The sequence below is a fragment of the Macaca fascicularis genome, chromosome 8, assembly GCF_037993035.2.
Source record: "Macaca fascicularis isolate 582-1 chromosome 8, T2T-MFA8v1.1".
Lineage (NCBI taxonomy): Eukaryota > Metazoa > Chordata > Mammalia > Primates > Cercopithecidae > Macaca > Macaca fascicularis.
This window is the reverse complement of record NC_088382.1, coordinates 41,261,392-41,282,075: the sequence shown is the minus strand read 5'-3', so window position 1 is coordinate 41,282,075 and position 20,684 is coordinate 41,261,392. Positions and strand designations below refer to the sequence as shown.

At 46.0% G+C, this 20,684-nt stretch overlaps 1 protein-coding gene across 2 annotated transcripts in view; it reads left to right on the top strand.

Moving 5' to 3' along the window:
- The first annotated feature begins 311 nt into the window (after positions 1–311).
- RAB11FIP1 (RAB11 family interacting protein 1) overlaps positions 312–20,684 on the top strand; it is a 42,390-nt gene continuing 22,017 nt past the window's right edge. For both annotated transcript variants that reach the window (XM_005563060.4, XM_005563059.5), the window contains exon 1: positions 312–738. In XM_005563060.4, the coding sequence (XP_005563117.3) occupies positions 368–738 (371 nt within the window). In that variant the 5' untranslated portion in view covers positions 312–367. The remainder of the gene's footprint in view (positions 739–20,684) is intronic.

Below are 20,684 nucleotides of genomic sequence, written 5' to 3'. Positions count from 1 at the left end.
CCTTCCCGCCGCGCGACCTTTGGCAGCTGGGGACCCCATCCGTCACCTACCACATCTCAGATCGGATTCTCGATGCACCCGCCCCTGTCCACGTGATTCCCCCGCCTACCTGGCCACGCCAGCCCCGCCTGCGGCGCCCGGCTGCCCCGAGCTGCCGGCTCTGCTGAGGCCGGTGGGGCGGGGCGGGGCGCGGCGCGGCGCAGCAGGTGGAGCAGGCGGCTCGGGCAGGGGCGTGGCCTTAGCCGTGAGGGGCGTGGCCTGGCGGGGGTGTGGCCGGAAGCCTTAAAGTGGCCTGGTTGCCGGGGCTGGCCGTAGAGGCCGCCAGTCGCCGCGATCTTCTCCTCGCGTCTGGGGCGTTATCGTCACCATGTCCCTAATGGCCTCGGCGGGCCGGGGCCTGGGGGCCGTGTGGTCCCCAACCCACGTGCAGGTGACGGTGCTGCAGGCGCGGGGCCTGCGGGCCAAGGGCCCCGGGGGCACGAGCGACGCGTACGCGGTGATCCAGGTGGGCAAGGAGAAGTACGCCACCTCGGTGTCGGAGCGCAGCCTGGGCGCGCCTGTGTGGCGCGAGGAGGCCACCTTCGAGCTGCCGCCGCTGCTGTCCTCCGGGCCCGCGGCCGCCGCCACCCTGCAGCTCACCGTGCTGCACCGCGCGCTGCTTGGCCTCGACAAGTTCCTGGGCCGCGCCGAGGTGGACCTGCGGGATCTGCACCGCGACCAGGGCCGCAAGAAGACGCAGTGAGTACGGGCGGGGAGGGGAGGGCCCTTCCTGGGGGCGCGGACCCCTCTAGCAGGGAGGTCTGGGCTCTGGACCCTTCGAGAGTAAGCCGGGCAGCGTCAAGGAAGGCCTTTCGGGACTGAGCCCTCGGCCGGTGCTGGTCACCTGGCTTTCCCTTCTGTCCCGCCCAGCTCTCCCAGCTTTGGGATTTTTTGGAAGAAGGGGCCGTGTCTGGGGCGCTTTTTTTTTTTTTTTTTTTTTTTTTTTTTTTTTAAAGAGTCTCTGTCGCCCGGGCTGGAGTGCAAATGGCAATGGCACGATCTCGGCTCACTGCAACCTTCGCCTCGCTGGTTCACGTGATTCTCCTGCCTCAGCCTCCCGAGTAGCTGGGATTACAGGCGCGCACCACCACGCCCAGCTAATTTTTTTTTTTTTTTTGAGGCGGAGTCTTACCCTGTCGCCAGGCTGGAGTGTAGTGGCAAGATCTCGGCTCACTGCAACCTCCGCCTCGCGGGTTCAAGCGACTCTCCTGCCTCAGCCTCCCGAGTAGCTGGGACTAGAGGCGTGCGCCACCATGCCCGGCTACTTTTTGCATTTTTAGTAGAGATGGGGTTTCATTAGATTGGCCAGGATGGTCTTGAACTCCTGATCTCGTGATCCACCCGCCTCGGCCTCCCAAAGTTTTGGGATTACAGGCGTGAGCCACCGCGCCTGGCCCACCCGGCTAATTTTTGTATTTTTAGTAGAGACGGGGTTTCACCGTGTTGGCCAGGCTGGTCTCGAACTTCTGACTTCAGGTGATTCGCCCACCTTGACCTCCCAAAGTGTTGGGATTACAGACGTGAGCCATCGCGCCCGGCCTGGGGCGCTTTTGAGTCTGCAGGACGCCCCTCAGCGTCTGGCACACAGTAAGCACTAAGTGAATTTGAGATGAATTCCAACTAAACATGGGCAGGTGCCTTCTTACTAGGGTGGTAGTCCCTGTCTGATACTCGTCTTCGCTTGGGTGGAAGGCCTCCTGGGTATTTCACTGAATGGAAGAACACTTCGAGCCCAGAATGACTGGGCCAGGGCTCAGGGCAGATGAACCGGAGGCATGAAACCAGCTGACATGAAACCAGCTGACACCCCCGCCCTAAAGGCTAACCCCAGGGGCAACGCCTTTACAATGCAGGGCGGGTGGAGGTTGGGGGAGGGGAATGGTGTATGCGGGCTGTCACCTGACTGCTAACCCCTTCTACCTTGTACTTGCCTGGGGGGTTGGTGAAGAGAATTTGCCCCTCCAGAAAGAATGTTACAACAGTGTGGTGTGTGCCCTGGGCCCCACGTTAGTAAATATTTCCCCGGGTTGGAGGGAGCCCGGATGGGCCCTTGGCCGAGCAGAACTGGGCATTGTTTCTTTTTGGAGTTGGTAGAGTTATTCTCTCTGGTCCTAATCCTGGTGGATGTAGCTCCCAAAGATTGTGTCACGGTATTTCACTTCCGCAGTAAAAATGGGGCAAAAACCATTCACTCCATGATATTACCGAATTACTTGTTCCCTTTCACAGGTGTTCGGAAAGGGCAGTACTTCACCCAAAGGAACGTTTGATTATATTCATCTAGTATACCAAAGCTAGCCTCGATTAGCTTAGCTGGTTACTTTGTTAGATCTTAAATATGCAGGCCAGTCAGCACCAAAAGCCTACAGTTTAGGAAGCACACTGATTCGCTTTGTGTGTTTTAGATATACATAGCCTTTTAACTTTCCCTTGTGAGGGAGACAGGAAAAGCCAGAGGGTTTGTCCTCGGAGGCTCCCTTTACTGTGGGGTGGGTTCCATTTCAGCATGTAGGCTTGCAAATGGAATATCTGATGATGCACTTACCTGGCCAAAGATGATCAGGCATTTCTGAACTCAAATCAGATAAAACCAGCCTTGATGTGAGGATGGATGTGGGGTATCTCACAGCATCAATTTACAAGCCATAAGGTGAGCAGTGTTTTTGCTAAGGAGGGGCTGCAGCAATGCTGATCTTCCCTCTGATTAAATGACACTGGGGGCGGTGGGTCAGCTTCCCTTCCAGCTTCAGACGGGTGCTGTTGGCCATCCATTGTCTTGCGCCATCCCAACAAGTGTGTATTCACTTCCTTCTCTGCCACCTGTTTCTTATGTGGACATTTTATCCCCTTGAGAGGTAGATCACATCTCCCTGCCAGAGATGGAGATTCCAGAGTCCCGGGTCCAGTGCCCACAGCGGCCCTGACTCATTGTTGGGCTTCTCTGTCCCTAAACAGCCAAGTTTCCCTATTTGTAAATAAAGCATGTTGCCAGACTTAATTGATGTTTGTTAGATGTTTCCGGGTTCCTGGATTAATGGGGCCAATGTATTCAAGAAGTGATTGAAAAGGTTCTGTAACTGCTTTGTGAAAGATTGAAACCTCCTTGAGCTCTTTTTTTCAGGAAGAGTTCAGTCTCTGCATCTTCATTTTTCTCATTTTATCCAATGTAACCCTAAACCTACACGATAACTCCCATCTATTATATGAACCAATTACCACCTAGTCACAGTATTGACTTCCAGGAAAATGGTGCTTAATTGATTTTTTTTTTCTTTCTTAAAATAACTTCAAAGGAAGGCTTCTTTGCATCTCTATGGGTAGATGAAATTGCAAGCTTTCCACTTTCCATCTACAACTTTCTGGGACTTTCCAAGGTGCCAAGGGTGCTGTCTGATGCCCCGGTGCCCAAGATAGCTGAGATTTAAAGAATAAGATATGCATTGAAAGGTGGAATTTTTTTGTTGTTTGTTTGAGACAGAGTCTCACTCTGTCCCCCAGGCTGGAGTGCAGTGGCGCGATCTTGGCTCACTGCAACCTCTGCCTTCCGGGTTCTGCAATTCTCCTGCCTCAGCCTCCCGAGTAGCTGGAATTTCAGGCTCCTGCCACCACGACTGGCTAATTTTTGTATTTTTAGTAGAGATGGGGTTTCACCATGTTGGTCAGGCTGGTCTCGAACTCCTGACCTCAGGTGATCCACCTACTTTGGCCTCCCAAAGTGCTGGGATTACAGGCGTGAGCCACCGTGCCCGGTGAAAGGTGGAATTTTACCAGAAGGAAATGAGGAAATGAATTGTGCTACAAAAGTCATTTGAACTGGTTATTAATGGTTCGACTCCATTTCAGACATTAAAAACAAGAAACAAAAGCTAAATCTTGGTCTGTGTGTCTGTGTGTCTGTCTGTCTTTGTCTTAATCTCTAGCAAAGAAGAGTTGCTGCAACAGAATATGACTTTTATCTTGGGTCCAGAAGCTGAAACTCGAGGAGTTAAAAGCTAACTGTGCAAATATTTCCATTTGTTTTATTGATAAGACCCCGGTGTCATTTATTTAGAGTCAAGATGTGATGATGTACGCTTTTAAAACACCAGAGGCTAACAAATAAATAGGATACATCTAATAGGGAAGAATGTGTGGCCCATTAGGAAAAATTGAAATGGATTGACTTTGCACTTACACATCTGCTAAGGACCTGGGGTCTCTGTGGGTCTCAGAAACTGGGAATCGGTCAAGTACTGTGACTGCAAAACAGACATGAATCGAAGAGGTAGAATCGGGTGACCAATTTGAGAGATTCTCTGCTCAACTCTCTAGTCTCATGTAGTTTGGGATCCTAGACTGATAGAAACCTTTTTAGGAGGCTAGACGTGGTGGTTCCTACCTGTAGTCCTAGCAATTTGGGAGGCCGAGGCAGGAGGATCACTTGAGCTCAGGAGTTCAAGACCAGCCTGGGTAACTTGAGACCCAAACTCTATCAAAAAAAAAAAAAATAGCCGGGCATGTTGGCAGGCATCTTTAGTCCCAGCTATTCCGGAGGCTGAGGTGAGAAGATCATTTGAGCTCAAGAGTTAAAGGTTAGGGTGAACTGTGATCAGGCTACTGCACTCCAGCCTGGGCAACAGAGTGAGAGCCTGTCTCAAAGAAAAAAAAAATATGCTGGGCATGGTGGCTCACGCCTGTAATCTCAGCACTTTAGGAGGCCAAGGCAGGTGGATCACCTGAGGTTAGGAGTTTGAGACCAGTCTGGCCAACATGGTGAAACCCTGTCTCTATTAAAAACACAAAAAATTAGCTGGACATGGTGGCGGGTGCCTGGGTGCCTGTAATCCCAGCTACTCGGGAGGCTGAGGCAGGAGAAATGCTTGAACCCAGGAGGTGGAGGTTGCAGTGAGCTGAGATCGCACCACTCTGCACTCCAGCCTGGGCAACAAGAACAAAACTCCCTCTCAAAAAAAAAAAAAATATATATATATATATGTGTGTGTGTGTGTGTGTGTGTGTGTGTGTGTATGCATGTATTTATGTATATATAAATCAAAATGAAAAACCTTTTTAGGATACTAAGAGCAAGAAAATTTAGGGAAATAATTTCTTAAGTATAGATTAGAACAAATATTTATGCAGCCTGGTGACTAGAAGGCCGTTGTGTAACTAAGCACCATGAAACTTAATATTGCGATAGTCCTCCCCACATGAAGAGAGAGCGTGAGTGATGAAGGGCCATGTTCTTATACCTATTAAAACTCAAGAGAGAATTTGGTTGCATATGAAAGGACGTAGGTATTATAAAGGGTTAGATACTTGGAAGAACTGCAAGTTTAATAAGATGATGAAATAAGTTGCCAACAGAAATGTGGGTTATTAAAAAAAAAAGCAAGGGCTAGATAGTTGTTTTTCTGGGAGAGTTGGATGCAGAAAAATGACATAGATGACCATAGAGGTTCATAATTCACAAATTATAAGCAATGGGTGTTTGTTTTTATACCTTTAGGTTTCCTAAGAACATTTAGATTTTGCTTAGTAGGTTGGAAAATTCGAGTAATGTTATTACTGATTAAATTTTTCTTTTCTTGGAATTTCCCTTAAAGATAATATTGAGCCTTACTGGAAACCTCCGCAGGTCTTATGAAGCCACAGTCCCCTCCCACTCTAGTATAGGAAACTGAGACAACTCGGTGCTCAAGCCTGAATTCTCTGTAGGTTCTAGAATAAATAACCCTAAACTGCTTATAACAAAGGAATCAAATGACTAAAAAGGATGAGAGTCCTTCAGAGTTGTTTTGGTGATGTGGAAGATATTCCCTCATGGTTTTTTTTTTTTGATGGTATTGTTTATGATTTCATTTGTAAGACATTCAGTTAGTATGGAGAAAGTTCTACCTGCTTTTTTTCCATCTTCTTGTTTCTAAAGGTCATCTTTTTTTTTTTTTTTTGGAGACAGGGTCTCACTCTTTCCCAGGCTGGAGTGCAGTGACATAATCACAGCTCACTGCAGCCTCGACCTCCTGAGTTCAAGCAATCCTCCCCCTCAGCTTCCGAGTAACTGGGACTACAGGGGTGTGCCACCACACCGAGCTACTTTATTTTTTGTTTTTGTTTTTGCAGAGATGGAATCTCGCTATGTTACAGGCTGTGCTTGAACTCCTAGGCTCAAGCAATCTCCTGCTGTAGCCTCTTGAAGTGCTGGGATTACAGATGTGCGCCACCGTGGACAACCTCATCCATTCTTGTAGTCAGTATTTTTTATTGCCTACTAAGTGTCAGGTGTTGGATATACAGTGTAAACAATGGTGAAGAAAACAGGGATGATCCCTGCTTTCAGGAAGCCCAGAGCCTTCTGGGGGAGTAGGCATTAAACAAATGGACATGTAATCCCAACACTTTGGGAGGCTGAGGCAGGTGGATCACCTAAGGTCAGGAGTTCGAGACCAGCCTGGCCAACGTGGTGAAATCTTGTCTCCTAAAAATACAAAAATTAGCCAGGTGTGGTGGTATGCGCCTGTAATCTTGGCTACTTGGGAGGCTGAAGCAGGATAATCACTTGAACCCAGGAGGCAGAGGTTGCAGTGAGTCGAGATTGCTCCACTGTACTCCAGCCTGGGTGATAGAGTGAGACTCTGTCTCAAAAAACAAAAACAAAAAAACAAATGAACTCACAAATAAATAATCATATATTGTGGTAAGTACTGTGGAGAAAGAGGACAGGGTATTATAGAAGAAAAGGGCAGGAAGGACATGATTTAAAGAAGGAGATTGCAGGTAGCCTCTCTGAGGCAGAGAGCTGAAGAATGAAGAGGAATTTTTCTAGTGAGGAGCGGGGGAAGGGGGCCTGGTGGAGGAGTAGCAGCCCGGGCAAAGGCCCTGAGGCAGGAATACCTGGGAAGTGGGGGAGTACTTGTGTAAGATGAGGCTGAAGAGGAAGGCGGGGCTTTACTTAGGAGGAATGGGAAGCCACTGACTGCTAAAATTAAAAGCAGTGGGGGCTGGGCACGGTGGCTCACACCTGTAATCCCAGCCCTTTGGGAGGCCAAGGTGGGTGGATCACTTGAGGTCAGGAGTTTGAGACCAGCCTGGCCCAACATGGGCTCTACTAAAGATACAAAAATTAGCCGGCTGTGGTGGCGGGCACCTGTAATCCCAGCTACTCAGGAGGCTGAGGCAGGAGAATCGCTTGAACCTGGGAGGTAGAAGTTGCAGTGAGCTGAGACTGTGCCATTGCACTCCAGCCTGGGCAACAAGAGCAAAACTCCGTCTCAAAAAACGACAAATAAATAAATAAATAAATAAATAAATAAGTAAATAAATAAATGTAGTGGGTTGATATGATCCAATTTATTTGTCAGAGATCACCATGGCTCTTGGGTAGAGAATGGATTTGAAGCTGACCTAACCTAGATTGAACAGACAAAACGGGAAGCTGTTGCAGTAATCTAGATGGTGGACGGTGGTGGCTTGGACTAGAATGATGTCTAAGCCACCTGGGGAGGTGGACAGAGGTGGGTGGATTTCAGAAATATCTTAGAGGTTCAACTGACCTGACATGTGATGGATTGGCTATGGTAGGGCGGGAGGGAAAGGAAGTAATAAGAATGAACACATAAAATCAGGAGAGCTTGGTGTTGAAAGTGAACCAGGAAGTGGCAGCTGCTTTCTTTCCCTCACAGTCACTGTGATACCAGGGTGAGGTCACCATTACAAAGACAGCTTTGGGCTGTGACACCTGGCTGTGAGTGGAGATTTCTGTTGGAGTGAATTACTAGGAAATGCCATTGAAACCAGGGCGTGTATGTATGTGTCTGCAAGTGTTTACCCACTCAGTACCGCCAAGTCTTTGTCTAGTAACAGCAGAGCTGCTATGATCTCATTGATGTGCTCTCACACAGCAGATGAAGTCACTGCTTTAAGGGATATAGGACTAAGAAAAGGAGAACATAATATATAACATTAGTAAAGTTAGACCCATAAATGAAAAAAAAATTCTCAAGTAAGTGAACCAGTCAAATGTTTTTTGCATTACAAACGGTAAGCATAGAAAAGAGTCTTGTGCCTTTTTCATTTTACTTAAACTGCCTTTGGTTACAAAGACTTCTATTGTGTTTCTGTAACTCCCATCAGAGGAAGATTTTTATAAAGAGTATCTGATATGTCATTTTAATTGTAGTTATTAACTAAAAAAGTTATAATTATGTTACAAGCAATCCACATGCTTATTAAAATGCCATCAACTCCAACATGTATTTGCTGACATTACTCTTCCTCTCCCTTAACAATAATCTTAGATATCCATTAAGATACTATGGTTTTCATAGCTATACGCCCTGGAAAATTGTGCTTCTTACCCTATACTTTTGAAGGAGGGACAGCTAGCTTTGGCTTAGCTCCAGAAGGATTAAGAAACTCTAGCACTGAATAGAGAGAGTGATGGGAGGTCATTTTAGGCCTTCATCTCAGAGCACTTCCCTAGGTGGCCTTTGGTTCTGGGTCTGGCACAGATCTCCAGACCTAAGTGTCTCTGAATTCCAACAAAATTAACACCCAGACCCTTGTATTGGCAGAGAGAGGGGTTCTGCTCTCCATAAGGTGTCCTGGTTCGGATCTCATGCCCCAGCTGACTCAGGAGGAGACCAAGCCTGACTTTGCCCTATTTTCCTCTGGGACAGGGACCACTTCTATCGTGTCCTTTGCTGTGTGACCCAGTGCAGGGGCTCAATAAACGCATCTGCGAGGGAGGCAGTGGTTGTGGTTCCTGTAGGCACGGGGCAGGCAGTAGATTGCCTGGGTGAACGTGGAGACACATTTAATCTTATGTGTAGCTCTGTAGCTTACAGACTGGGGATGTCCGAAGTATGAAATCAAAGCTCTGCTTCTTTCGGTTTCCCAGATTGGGGTATGGCTTTGTGGTCAGTGCCCTTTTCTTTCTTTCTTTCTTTTTTTTTTTTTAAGGCGGAATTTTGCTCTTGTTGTCCAGGCTGGAGGGCAATGCAGCAGTCGGCTCACTGCAACCTCCGCCTGCCAGGTTCCAGCAATGATTCTCCTCCCTCAGCCTCCTGAGTACCCTTTTCCTCTTGAAGAAGCAGGTTACCTTCTGTGGCTTGCTGGCTAATGATGCCTGTGGCAAAGGAGGCGGGTTTCACCACTAATGAGACAGAAATTCCTCTCCTGCAGGGAGACGCCTGTTGATAATCTGTTAGAGGAAAATCAAGGGCTTTAGTCTCCAGGGTGTTCCTGGGGGACACATTTAGGAATGTGCCTGTAGAGAGAAAAAAGGCAATGGTAATTAAGTATCTTTTCCTGAATACTGGCCTTTGAATGAAGTAGAGGGAAGGTATTTATAAGAAATCCCTAAAAAATATTTCTAGAGGTGTGACTGCCACACACCCTTCACTTTTTAAAAAGGACATGGCTAGGCCGGGCGCGGTGGGTCAAGCCTGTAATCCCAGCACTTTGGGAGGCCGAGACGGGTGGATCACGAGGTCGGGAGATCGAGACCATCCTGGCTAACACGGTGAAACCCCGTCTCTACTAAAAAATACAAAAAACTAGCCGGGCGAGGCGGTGGGCGCCTGTAGTCCCAGTTACTCGGGAGGCTGAGGCAGGAGAATGGCGTGAACCTGAGAGGAGGAGCTTGCAGTGAGCTGAGATCCGGCCACTGCACTCCAGCCTGGGTGACAGAGGGAGGCTCCGTCTCAAAAAAAAAAAAAAAAAGGACATGGCTAGGCTCTAGGTAAAACAACTAAGCCTCTAGAAAGCCTGGTCTAAAGAGGCCTCTGGTTATTATTATAAAAGAATGGGCATCCTGTGTGAAATACAGTAGCAGCCGGCTGGGGCCCCAGATGTTTCTTCAGTCTGCCCCTTTCCCATGCAGAGCACTGTGACGTGGTTCACCAAAATAGAACTTTTCATTTTTACTAATCATTTGTTATTAAAACAGGATTTAGAAATGCTTTTGGTGAGGCCGGGTGCAGTGGCTCACACCTGTAATCCCAGCACTTTGGGAGGCCGAGGTGGGTGGATCACTTGAGGTCAGGAGTTCGAGACCAGCCTGGCCAACATGGTGAAACCTTGTTTCTACTGAAAATACAAAAATTAGCCAGGTATAGTGGCAGGCACCTGTTATCCCAGCTACTCAGGAGGCTGAGGCAGGAGAATCACTTGAACCCGGGAGGTGGAGCTTGCAGTGAGCCGAGATCGTGCCACTCTACTCCAGCCTGGGTGACAGAGTGAGACTCTGTCTCAAAGAAAGAAAAAAAAAAGATGCTTTTGGTGTAATTATTTTCCCTTCATTTGGACTTACCTTGCTTATGGAATAAATCACAGATACTCTGTTCCTTGCCAGGAACTCTCATAGAAGTGTGGGAGTTTATGTGGTGAGGAAGGGCTGAGTGTTCCCTGATGTCGGTCATGCTGAAGTTTGTTTTTTGTCCTGGTTAAGAGGTGGTGAACCAAACTATTGCATTTTGTTTTTCCATTCTTAAAGTCTCTGTGTGTGAGGACCCCATGGTTGCCACAAGACAGTATTCTTTGACAGAACAAATAAATGCATCAGTGGCAGTTACATTTGACCAAGAGGTGAGATACTGGATTTGATGGTAGAATATTAACATGTGTGGCTTTTTGAGATAGGATCGAGCTTTGAAAAAGAATTGGTAAGTCATGATGGTGAGTGTGGTAGACTTAAATATTTAAAAATGAATTAATTTTTCTAATTCTTAGAGAATTGCTAAAATAAAGATGCTTGGTATTTCCTTTAGTTTTCACCTACAAGAAATTTAGTATTGCTTTCCACTTAGAAAACCTATCTTGATTCATAGACTTAATTATGCCATCTCGGCCTATTTCTGAGAGTTCGAGAGCCCTCTGTTTCTTGTCTCTTTCTTTTCTGTGTAGAAACCCTGAAGGGGTCCATGAGGATCAGGACATCTCTCACTAAGTTACAGAAAGTATACATTGAGGGGCTGGGTGCAGTGGTGGCTCATTCCTGTAATCCCAGTACTTTGGGAGGCTGAGGTGGGAGGATCACTTGAATCCAAGAGTTTAAAACCAGCTTAAGCAACATGATGACACCCTGTCTCTGCAAAAAATAAAACATTAGCAGGATATGGTGGCGCACGCCTGTAATCCTAGCTACTCGGTAGGCTGAGATGGGAGGATTGCTTGAGACTGGGAGGTTGAGGCTGCAGTGAGCCGTGATGGCATCACTGCAGTCCAGCTTGGGTGACAGAGCCCATCTGAAAAAAAATAAAAACAAACACATTTTTTTTTTTAAAGAAAGTACACACTGATCATGGTTTGTTAAAAATTTTATATATTTTTTAAGTTTGGAAATTTAGCTAGGTGTGGTAGCTCATGCCTGCAATCCCAGCACTTTGGGAGGCCAAGCGGGGCGGATTACCTGAGGTCAGGAGTTTGAGAACAGCCTGGCCAACATGGTGAAACTCCGTCTCTACTAAAGATACAAAAATTACCCGGGTGTAGTGGTGGGTGCCTGTAATCCCAGCTACTCAGGAGGCTGAGGCAGGAGAATCACTTGAACCCAGGAGGCAGAGGCTGCAGTGAGCTGAGATTGCGTCACTGCACTCCAGCCTGGGCGACAGAGTGAGACTCCGTCCCAAAAAAATAGATAAACAGATACATCATTTTGGAAATTATGTAATACAAACCAATTTTGGAAGTGAGTCATTTCTGTTCCCTTCAAATGCAAATCATTGTTATTTATATTTGGTCGATAAGTTAGGGTAGTTAATAATACAGTGTATTGAAACTATTAAAATCCTAAGTTCCCTTTTGAGAATCATCTGAATGGGTAGATAAACTATGGCGTATACCCATTTCACAGAATATCATTTAGCCATTCAAAATTAAAAGTTTGACAATTATAAGGCAGTAATGTATAATGCACTACAAAGAAAATTGCATATGTACAGCTAAGTAGTAATTATAGCTAAGACTTATGGCCAGGTTACTGTTCTAAGCACTTTGCATACATTAAGCCATTTAATCTTCCTAACATTCTTACGAGGTGGATGTTCCTAACCCTGTTTCAGAAGAGGAGCCTGTCCCACAAAGAGGTTAAATATCTTGCCGAAGGTGTCTCAGCTGCTAGTTGTTAAAATGTATGGGAAAAAGACTTCAGGAAGATTTATAAAAAGGCAGTGTTCAGATTAGCATGGGACTGAGTTCATTTTTGCTTTTCTTTTTTTTTTGAGATGGCGTTCTCACTCTGTCGTTCAGGCTGGAGTGCAGTGGCGCGATCTCGGCTCACTGCAACCTCTGCTTCCCAGGTTCAAGCAGTTCTCGTGCCTCAGTCTCCCGAGTAGCTGGGATTACAGGTGCGCACCACCACACCCAGCTAATTTTTGTATTTTTAGTAGAGGTGGGGTTTCACCATGTTGGCCAGACTGGTCTCGAACTCCTGACCTCAAGTGATCTGCCCGCCTCGGCCTCCCAAAGTGCTGGGATTACAGACGTGAGCCTCCGTGCCTGACTGTCATTTACCAGTTCTTAGAATTCAGTTTGGTGGCTACAAACGGCCTTTCCATGCTGCTGGAGTGGCTGTTTTAGGAATTAAGGCCAAAAAAATGAGCCATGACCGATTTGCTACCCTTGTGATTTACCAGTTTTTCCAAGTAGCTGACAGTGGGCAGAGGGGAAGGTCTAGGGAGGCCAGCTTGGCTGATGGGTAATTCTGTGTTCAGAGGTAGGTTATGATGACTAGCTACCTTGCACTCATTAAACTGCATAGCTTCTGGAAGGTACACAGCACAAACATTTTATAGGTCATAAACATTTCTGTCTGTTTGCTGTGCATTGCTTCTAGGTGACCAGAAGAAGAAACTGGACATTTTACCCATGTGGAATCACTCCTTTTCAGACCCTTTTAAAAAGATGTTCTCAACTGCTAACCACATGATTTGCAGCCTGATTTTTTATTTCCTGGGGAAGACAGTTCATGAACTGCTTTTGAAATTTCTTCATCTAAGAAAGGTTAAGTGTGTCCTCTGTCCCACACTAGGTCAGGGGTGGTTCTGTTCTTCCTGCTTCTTTCCTCACTTGAGGCCATCATCCCCTGTGTCATGATGCCTGGTTAACATGGAGATGACTCATGCTGTAAATCAGGATTGGGATTTTGTACAGCCAAGGAAGTAGGCAGTACTAACCGAACCAGGAGTCCAAACTGGATGCAGAAACAATGATCCCTTGAAATTAACACTGACACCTGTAAAGTGTGGAGGTAACCCAGAGAGCTGGTGATCCTCCTTGCCTGGCCTTTCCTGGAGACTCCTGTGTTTAATATGGGGATGCAGTATTTATTCACTTGCTGAACAGTCCCTAGATAGGTGGTTCTGATAGCCTGTTGGGGCTTAAATGACCTGAAACCTTATTTGTACGTGAGTCATTATTTGTGATGAAATTGTATATTTTAGCAGGAGTTTTACCTGTAGTTAATTTTTCTCATGCCTGAAAGTTAGAAAGTTGGAAACAGTTGCCCCAGTGTGACAAATGCTTTGTGATCTTGGGCGAGCCTGTTCCCCATCCCATTGTAGGGTAAGCTTTTTAGTCCTCTTCATTCTCTGTATTTCCAGTGTTTGGCATGTAGACACGTTGGAACTGAATCTCCGAAGGCATCATTTCTCTGCATATGTCTGCTCTCCAGAATGTTTTCAAGGGAAAAAACATGTTTGTTTCGGCTGCAGAAAGATTATTTTTGAGACATACTAGTCAGTCCTTTACCAGTGTAATCGTGACTATCTGCTGGGCTGCAAGGGAAGGCTTTTCATTTCCCGATAGCAAGAGCCAGGCTGCCCTGATCCTGCCCCATTCCAACAGAAGGCCCCCTGGGGTCAGCTCTGCGTGTGTCTGGGAAGCCAGCACCACGTTCTGAGGCACACCGGCCCTGAGAATAGGCATGGTTGAATGGTCTTAGCTGCTCCAGAAGGACTGAAAAGCCCAAGAGATTTCGCAGTATGGATGCAGGCACGGGCTCCCCAGTGGGCTACTCTGGAGGCGGGCTGGTGCCCTGCACCCCGCTCTTGTGTGTGGGCACAGGCTCGTGTTTTTTTCTGCACTGTACTTAGTTCATTCTTTTTCTGTGTTCCCTTATTTCTCTTCATAAACATCTTTTTGAAAGTATAGAAAACTTAAATGACTTTTTGGATACTTTTATTTGTGCCTTGTCTTGTGTTTGACCAAAAAAATAAAATCCCCAAAAACAAAAACCACAGGGTAGCCTATTTGGATAATACACAGTTTTGCTTGTTTGTGGTGAGACCACCATTTGGGTGTATAAAACTGATAATAGTGGTTGTCTCTGATACGGAGACTGAGGGGCATGGGATCAGGAGGGGTGGAAAGATGGAATTTTTCATCCTATACCATTTTGTGTGATTTGAATTTTTACCCAATGCCTGTTATTACTTAAAAATATAGGCTGGGGGCCGGGCGTGGTGGGTCACACCTGTAATCCCAGCACTTTGGGAGGCCAAGGTGGATGGATCATCTGAAGTCAGGAGTTCGAGACTAGCCTGGCCAACATGATGAAACCCTGTCTGTACTAAAAATACAAAACAGCCTGGTGTGGTGGCACATGGCTGTAATCCCGGCTACTCAGGAGGCTGAGGCAGGAGAATTGCTTGAATCCGGGAGGTGGAGGTTGCAGTGAGCTGAGATCGCGCCACTGCACTCCAGCCTATGCAACAGAGTGAGACTCCATCTCAAAAAAAAAAAAAAAAATTAAAGAATATAAGCCAAGTGCAGTGGCTCACACCTATAATCCCAGCACTATGAGAGACTGAGGTGAGAGGATTCTGTGTGGCCAGGAGTTCAAGACCGGCCTGGGCAGCATAGCAAGACCCTATCTCTAAAACAAAACAAAAGACTAGCTGGCATAGTGGTTCACACCTGTAATCCCGGCACTTTGGGAGGCTGAGGCAGGCAGATCATTTGAGGTCAGGAGTTTGAGACCAGCCTGGCCAACATGGTGAAGCCCTGTCTCTACTAAAAATACAAAAATTAGCTGGGCATGATGGTACATGCCTGTTATATCAACTATTCTGGAGGCTGAGCCATGAAAATTGCTTGAACTTGGGAGGTGGAGGTTGCAGTGAGCCGAGATCATGCTACTGGACTCCAGCCTGGGCAACAGAGCAAGACTCTGTCTCAACGACAACAACAACAACAACAACTGGTTGGGTGTGGTGGCACATGCTTTTAGTCCCAGCTCCTTAAGAGGCTGAGGTGGGAGGGTGGCTTGAGCCTAGGACTTCAAAGCTGCTGTGAGCTATGAACGTGCACTGTACTCCAGCCTGGAAAACAGAGCAAGACCCCGTCTCAAAAAATATATATGTGTGTGTATATAGTTTATGGAAGTTTTATTTTGGCCGGGTGCGGTGGCTCACGCCTGTATTCCCAGCACTTTGGGAGGCCAAAGGTGGGTGGATCATGAGGACAGGAGTTTGAGACCAGCCTGGCCAAGATGGTAAAACCTTGTCTCTACTAAAAATACAAAAATTAGCCGGGTGCAGTGGCGTGCGCCTGTACTCCCAGCTACTTGGGAGGCCGAGGCAAGAGAATCACTTGAACTTGGGCGGCAGAGGTTGCAGTGACCTGATATTGTGCCACTGTACTCCAGCCTGAGCAATAGAGTGAGACTCTGTCTCAAAAAAAAAAAAAAAAAAGTCACTTTCTACATATCCAGATATCCTTTTAATTCTTGCAGAACTGAGTTTAATGATAAGCCATAATGATTTGCTTATTGAAGGAATATTTGATTTTTACTTTCGATAGATGGCAAGATTTTTTCAGAATATAGGGTTAAAAATAAACTTGCTACATTGGGATTATGGCTGTCTTTTTCTGCCCTTTGGACTAGGGAAATGGACCCAACCCTGATTTCTGAGATAATTCAAGCTTTCAGGGCCTACGTGAAAGATAATACAGGAACACACCCATGCCGCCATCACATGCTATGTTGCTAAGCTGGGACTTTATTATTTATGAGCGACTTCTGTGAGGTGCAGGAATTAAGTGAACTGAAAAACGCATGGGCAGTAACACTTAGAAACTGAGTTGATCTTAAATATAAAAACCCACAGATGTGTTCTTCTGGTTTGGGATTTCTTAGGGCAAGATATTCAAGCACTGTGGCTTTCACTATCTTATCAAAGTATGCTTGTATCAAACATCCCTTGATTAAACTGTTTTTGAATTTGAGGATAATATTGCTAGTGAAAGAAAGAATTCTTGGCCAGGCACAGTGGCTCATGCCTGTAATCCCAAGACTTTGGGAGGCTGAGGTAGGCGGATCACCTGAGGTCAGGAGTTTGAGACCAACCTGGCCAACATAAAATTAGTTGGGCATAGTTGTGCACACCTGTAGTCCCAGCTGCTCTGCAAGCTGAGGCAGGAGAATCGCTTAAACCCAGGAGGAGGAGGAGGTTGCAGTGAGCTGAGATCATGTCACTGCACTCCAGCCTGGGCGACAGAGCGAGACTCAGTCTCTCAAAAAAAAACAGAAAAAAAAAAAAAGAAACAATTCTTGTTTTCCTTTCCGGCTTTAATACATTGAGCACACATTTGTAAATTCTGCCCCTTTGCCTGGGCTGTTTCCCTGCTGGTCTGTGATTCAGCCTGTTTCATATCCTTCAATAGCCCAGTGGCTATGCCTGGCTACTTGATGTTTGGTTTTAGGTTTGCTTGTGAAATGAAGCAGCAAGAACAGTCGGTGACGTTTTTATTTGCACTTCCTAATGGTGTTGGAAGTTTCCAAAGCAAATCCCACTTTAGGACCCAGGGATTGGACCTGAGGATCAGGTAATAATTGGTCCTGAGGGAGGATTCTGGAATCGGTTGTAGCTTTGCTCAAAAACCATTAGGAGTACAAACAAAACCTCACTGATACTTTTGGAAAGGCAAGGCTGGCCCTTGGAATTGTCAAGTGGCTGTGTTACAGGAAAGGGGTCCTGATCCAGACCCCAAAAGAGGGTGTTTGGATCTCCTGTGAGAAGGAATTCAGGGCAAGTCTGCAGTGCAAAGTAAAAGCAAGCTTGTTAAGAAAGTAAAGTGTTGAAGGTACAGCTACTCCATAGACAGAGTAGGACGTTCCCGAAAGTAAGAGGAGAACGCATCCACTCTAGGTAGTATGCTTATTTATATACAGGATAAAAAGATCATCAAGAGATGTGCCCTACTACAAGGGTTTGTGATAAAGGATTAATTTTCTTAATTACTATATTTTTCAAAAAGCAGTATTAGTATCTTTAAAGCAAAATTAGGATTGCCTTTGTTCTCCAGATTTGAGATATTAGAACACTCCTAAGTCTGAGTCTGTTTGGTAAGCATTATCCATCTGTTCCCTTACCCATAAACATCTAGAGGCTAGGAATACCTAACTTTCTGGGAATGCAGCGCAGCAAGTTCCAGCCTCATTTTCCTAGCCCTCACTCAAGATGGAGTTGCTCTGGTCTGAACGCCTCTGACAGCTACTTTGGAGGCCTGTCACATTTTTGCATCCCGGGGGAGGGCTAACAGAAGGGGCTATGTGGAAGAGCTGTGGAGAAACCCCTGCCTGATGCTCCTGCCTTGGGCGGGGAGGTGAAGCATGCTGCCTGCCTGCGGTTGGCGAGGTCATCGAAACCTCCTCGGTCAGTGTTCAGCAACTTCTCCTTTTCAGGGGCCTGCAACTGGTATTTACAAAAGCTAAACACCCTTCATCACCAAGGCTACCATTTACCACATGACTGTCAGAAGAGAAAAAATATAAATAATCCTCTCAAAATCGAAGTGACAAATATGCAAACGATTCCAGGCCAGGCCCTGGAAAATGTATTGGACAGACACTAGGCTGGCAGGGGTGACATTGTCTATAAAGACCTTGCATCTTCCACTTGAGCCCAGGAGTTCAGGGCTGCAGTGAGCTATGATCGCACTACTGCACTCCAGCCTGGGCAACAGAGTGAGACCCTGTTGCAAAAAATAAAAAATAAAAAAAGACCTTGCATCTTGCAACACCCACCACTCCCCGCCTGCCCAGCTGTGGATTGGGGTTATAAAAACCATAAAAGATTTGTCTCCTAAAGGTCCAAAATTATAGCTCAAGTAATTTTATCCTCTCTTTGCTGTATTTTGTGAATTCATTTTAAGTTCTTCTTGATGACTTTGTATACTGGCCTTTAAGTAATCTTAACGATTTATGACCGATGGCAAGCTATGTTAGATTTATGACTGATGGCAAGGTATGTTAGTTTCCTTCCTTTCTTCTTTTATCTTTTAACATTTAAATTAGAAGCTTAAATGTTTCTCAAAAAGAATTTAAATTTGAACCCTCCTTTCTCTAAGTTACAAAAGGTGACCCGTCCAAGATAAATTAGAGAATTTAAAGCAGGAATCTTGGTGTAGAGGAAAGAATAGGAGCTTTGGGGAAACTGATTTGGAATCCCATTTGCAACCCCATAATGGTTGCAAGACCTTGTGCCAGTTTTCAGACCTCTGAGCTTCAATTTCTTCATCTATAAAATGGGTATAGTATCTACTCTGTGTCGTTCTTGTGAGGCTGAAATGAGGGTGTCTCTGTGTGTATGCAGTGTCAGGTATGCCACAGGTGCTGTTTAGGTGTTAGGTTAGGTTTCCACTTTCCCCTGCGCCTTCCCTCTAAGTGTAGAAGGAGCCATAGCAGTGGGGGCAGGGATCTGCCCTGTGAATGAGCCGCCAGCCATGGCTGAAGGTGAAAGAGGAAGTTGTGCTCATTTGGGCAAAACCATCATTTCCTTTAAGTCCACTACCCTCAGCTCTTAAATAGGTCACCGAAAAGAACATCAGAATGTGAGTTCTCAGTTTGTGAGGGTGACCCGGTAGACAGCTCGCTATAGACCAGGTATTTGGAGTTATTTGTTCCATTGTATGGTCTTGCTACTAATGTGCATATATATATATATATATATATATATTTATTTTTTTTTTAAGAGATAGGGTCTCACTGTGTTGCACAGGCTGGAGTGCAGTGGTACAATCATAGCTCTTACTACAGCCTCGAACTCCTCGATTCAAGTGATCCTCCTGCCTCAACCTCCCAAGTAGCTGGGACTATTAAGTGCGCACCATTGCACCCAGCTAATTAAAAAAATATATTTTTAGCCACGCTTGGTGGCTCATGCTTGTAATCCCAGCACTTTGGGAGGCCAAGGTGGGTGGATCACTTGAGGTCAGGAGTTTGAGACCAGCCTATCTAACATGATGAAACTATCTCTACTAAAAATACAAAGAATAGCTGGGCATTGTGGTATATGCCTGTAGTCCCAGCTACTTAAGAGGCCGAGGCAAGAGAATTGCTTGTACCCAGGAGGCAGAGGTTGCAGTGAGCTAAGATCACACCATTGCACTCCAGCCTGGGGAGACAGAGCAAGACTCTGTCTCAAAAAAAAAAAAAAAAATTTTTTTTTTTTTTTTTTTTTTTTAGAGAAGTGGTATCTTACCTTGTTGCCTATACTGTTCTCAAACTCCTGGATCCAACCAATCCTCCTGTCTCAGCCTCCCAAAGCACTGAGATTACCGGTGTGAGCCACTGTACCCAACCAGGCTCACATTCTTAGAGTTCACCAAAGGTAAAGGGTTCCTAAGTAGAAAATGAATGCCATGAGATTTCCTTTTTCTTAACCTTGTCTCTCAGTGAAGTTGGACTGGTATAATGTAATTTTTCACATCTTAAAGTAGGTTGCAAATGACCAAGTGTAATACTTGGATAGTGTTCGAAATGTTCCTTTTTCTGATTATTAAGCTAGGGAAGAAGTCCCATTTTTTTTTTTATTGTGGTAAAATATACATAACATTAAATTTACCATTTTAGCCTTTTTTTTTCTTTTTTTTTTTTTTTGAGACAGAGTCCTGCTGTGTCACCCAGGCTGGAGTACAGTGGTGTGATCTTGGCTCACTGCAACCTCCGCCTCCTGGGTTCAAGCGATTCTCCTGCCTCAGCCTCTAGAGTAGCTGAGATTACAGACATGTGGCACAACCCCCAGCTATTTTTTGTATTTTTAGTAGAGATGGGGTTTCACCATGTTGGTCAGGCTGGTCACAAACACCTGACCTCAAGTGATCTGCCAGCCTTGGCCTCCCAAAGTGCTGGGATTACGGGCATGAGCCACTGCGTCTGGCCCCATTTTAACCATTTTTAAGTGTGTAGTTCAATGTCATTAAGAACATTCACGGCCGGGCGCGGTGGCTCAAGCCCGTAATCCCAGCACTTTGGGAGGCTGAGACGGGCGGATCACGAGGTCAGGAGATCGAGACCATCCTGGCTAACACGGTGAAACCCCGTCTCTACTAAAAAATACAAAAAACTAGCCGGGCAAGGTGGCGGGCGCCTGTAGTCCCAGTTACTCGGGAGGCTGAGACAGGAGAATGGCGTAAACCCGGGAGGCAGAGCTTGCAGTGAGCTGAGATCCGGTCACTGCACTCCAGTCTGGGTGACAGAGTGAGACTTTGTCTCAAAAAAAAAAAAAAAAAAAATTCACATTGTTGTGTGACCATCACCGCCATCCATCTCCAGAACTTTTTCATTTTCCGCAACTGAAGCTCTATACCCATCAAACATTAACTCCTCATTCTGTCCTTCCCCTCCTCCGGCAATCACCATTCTACTTTCTGACTCGATGAAT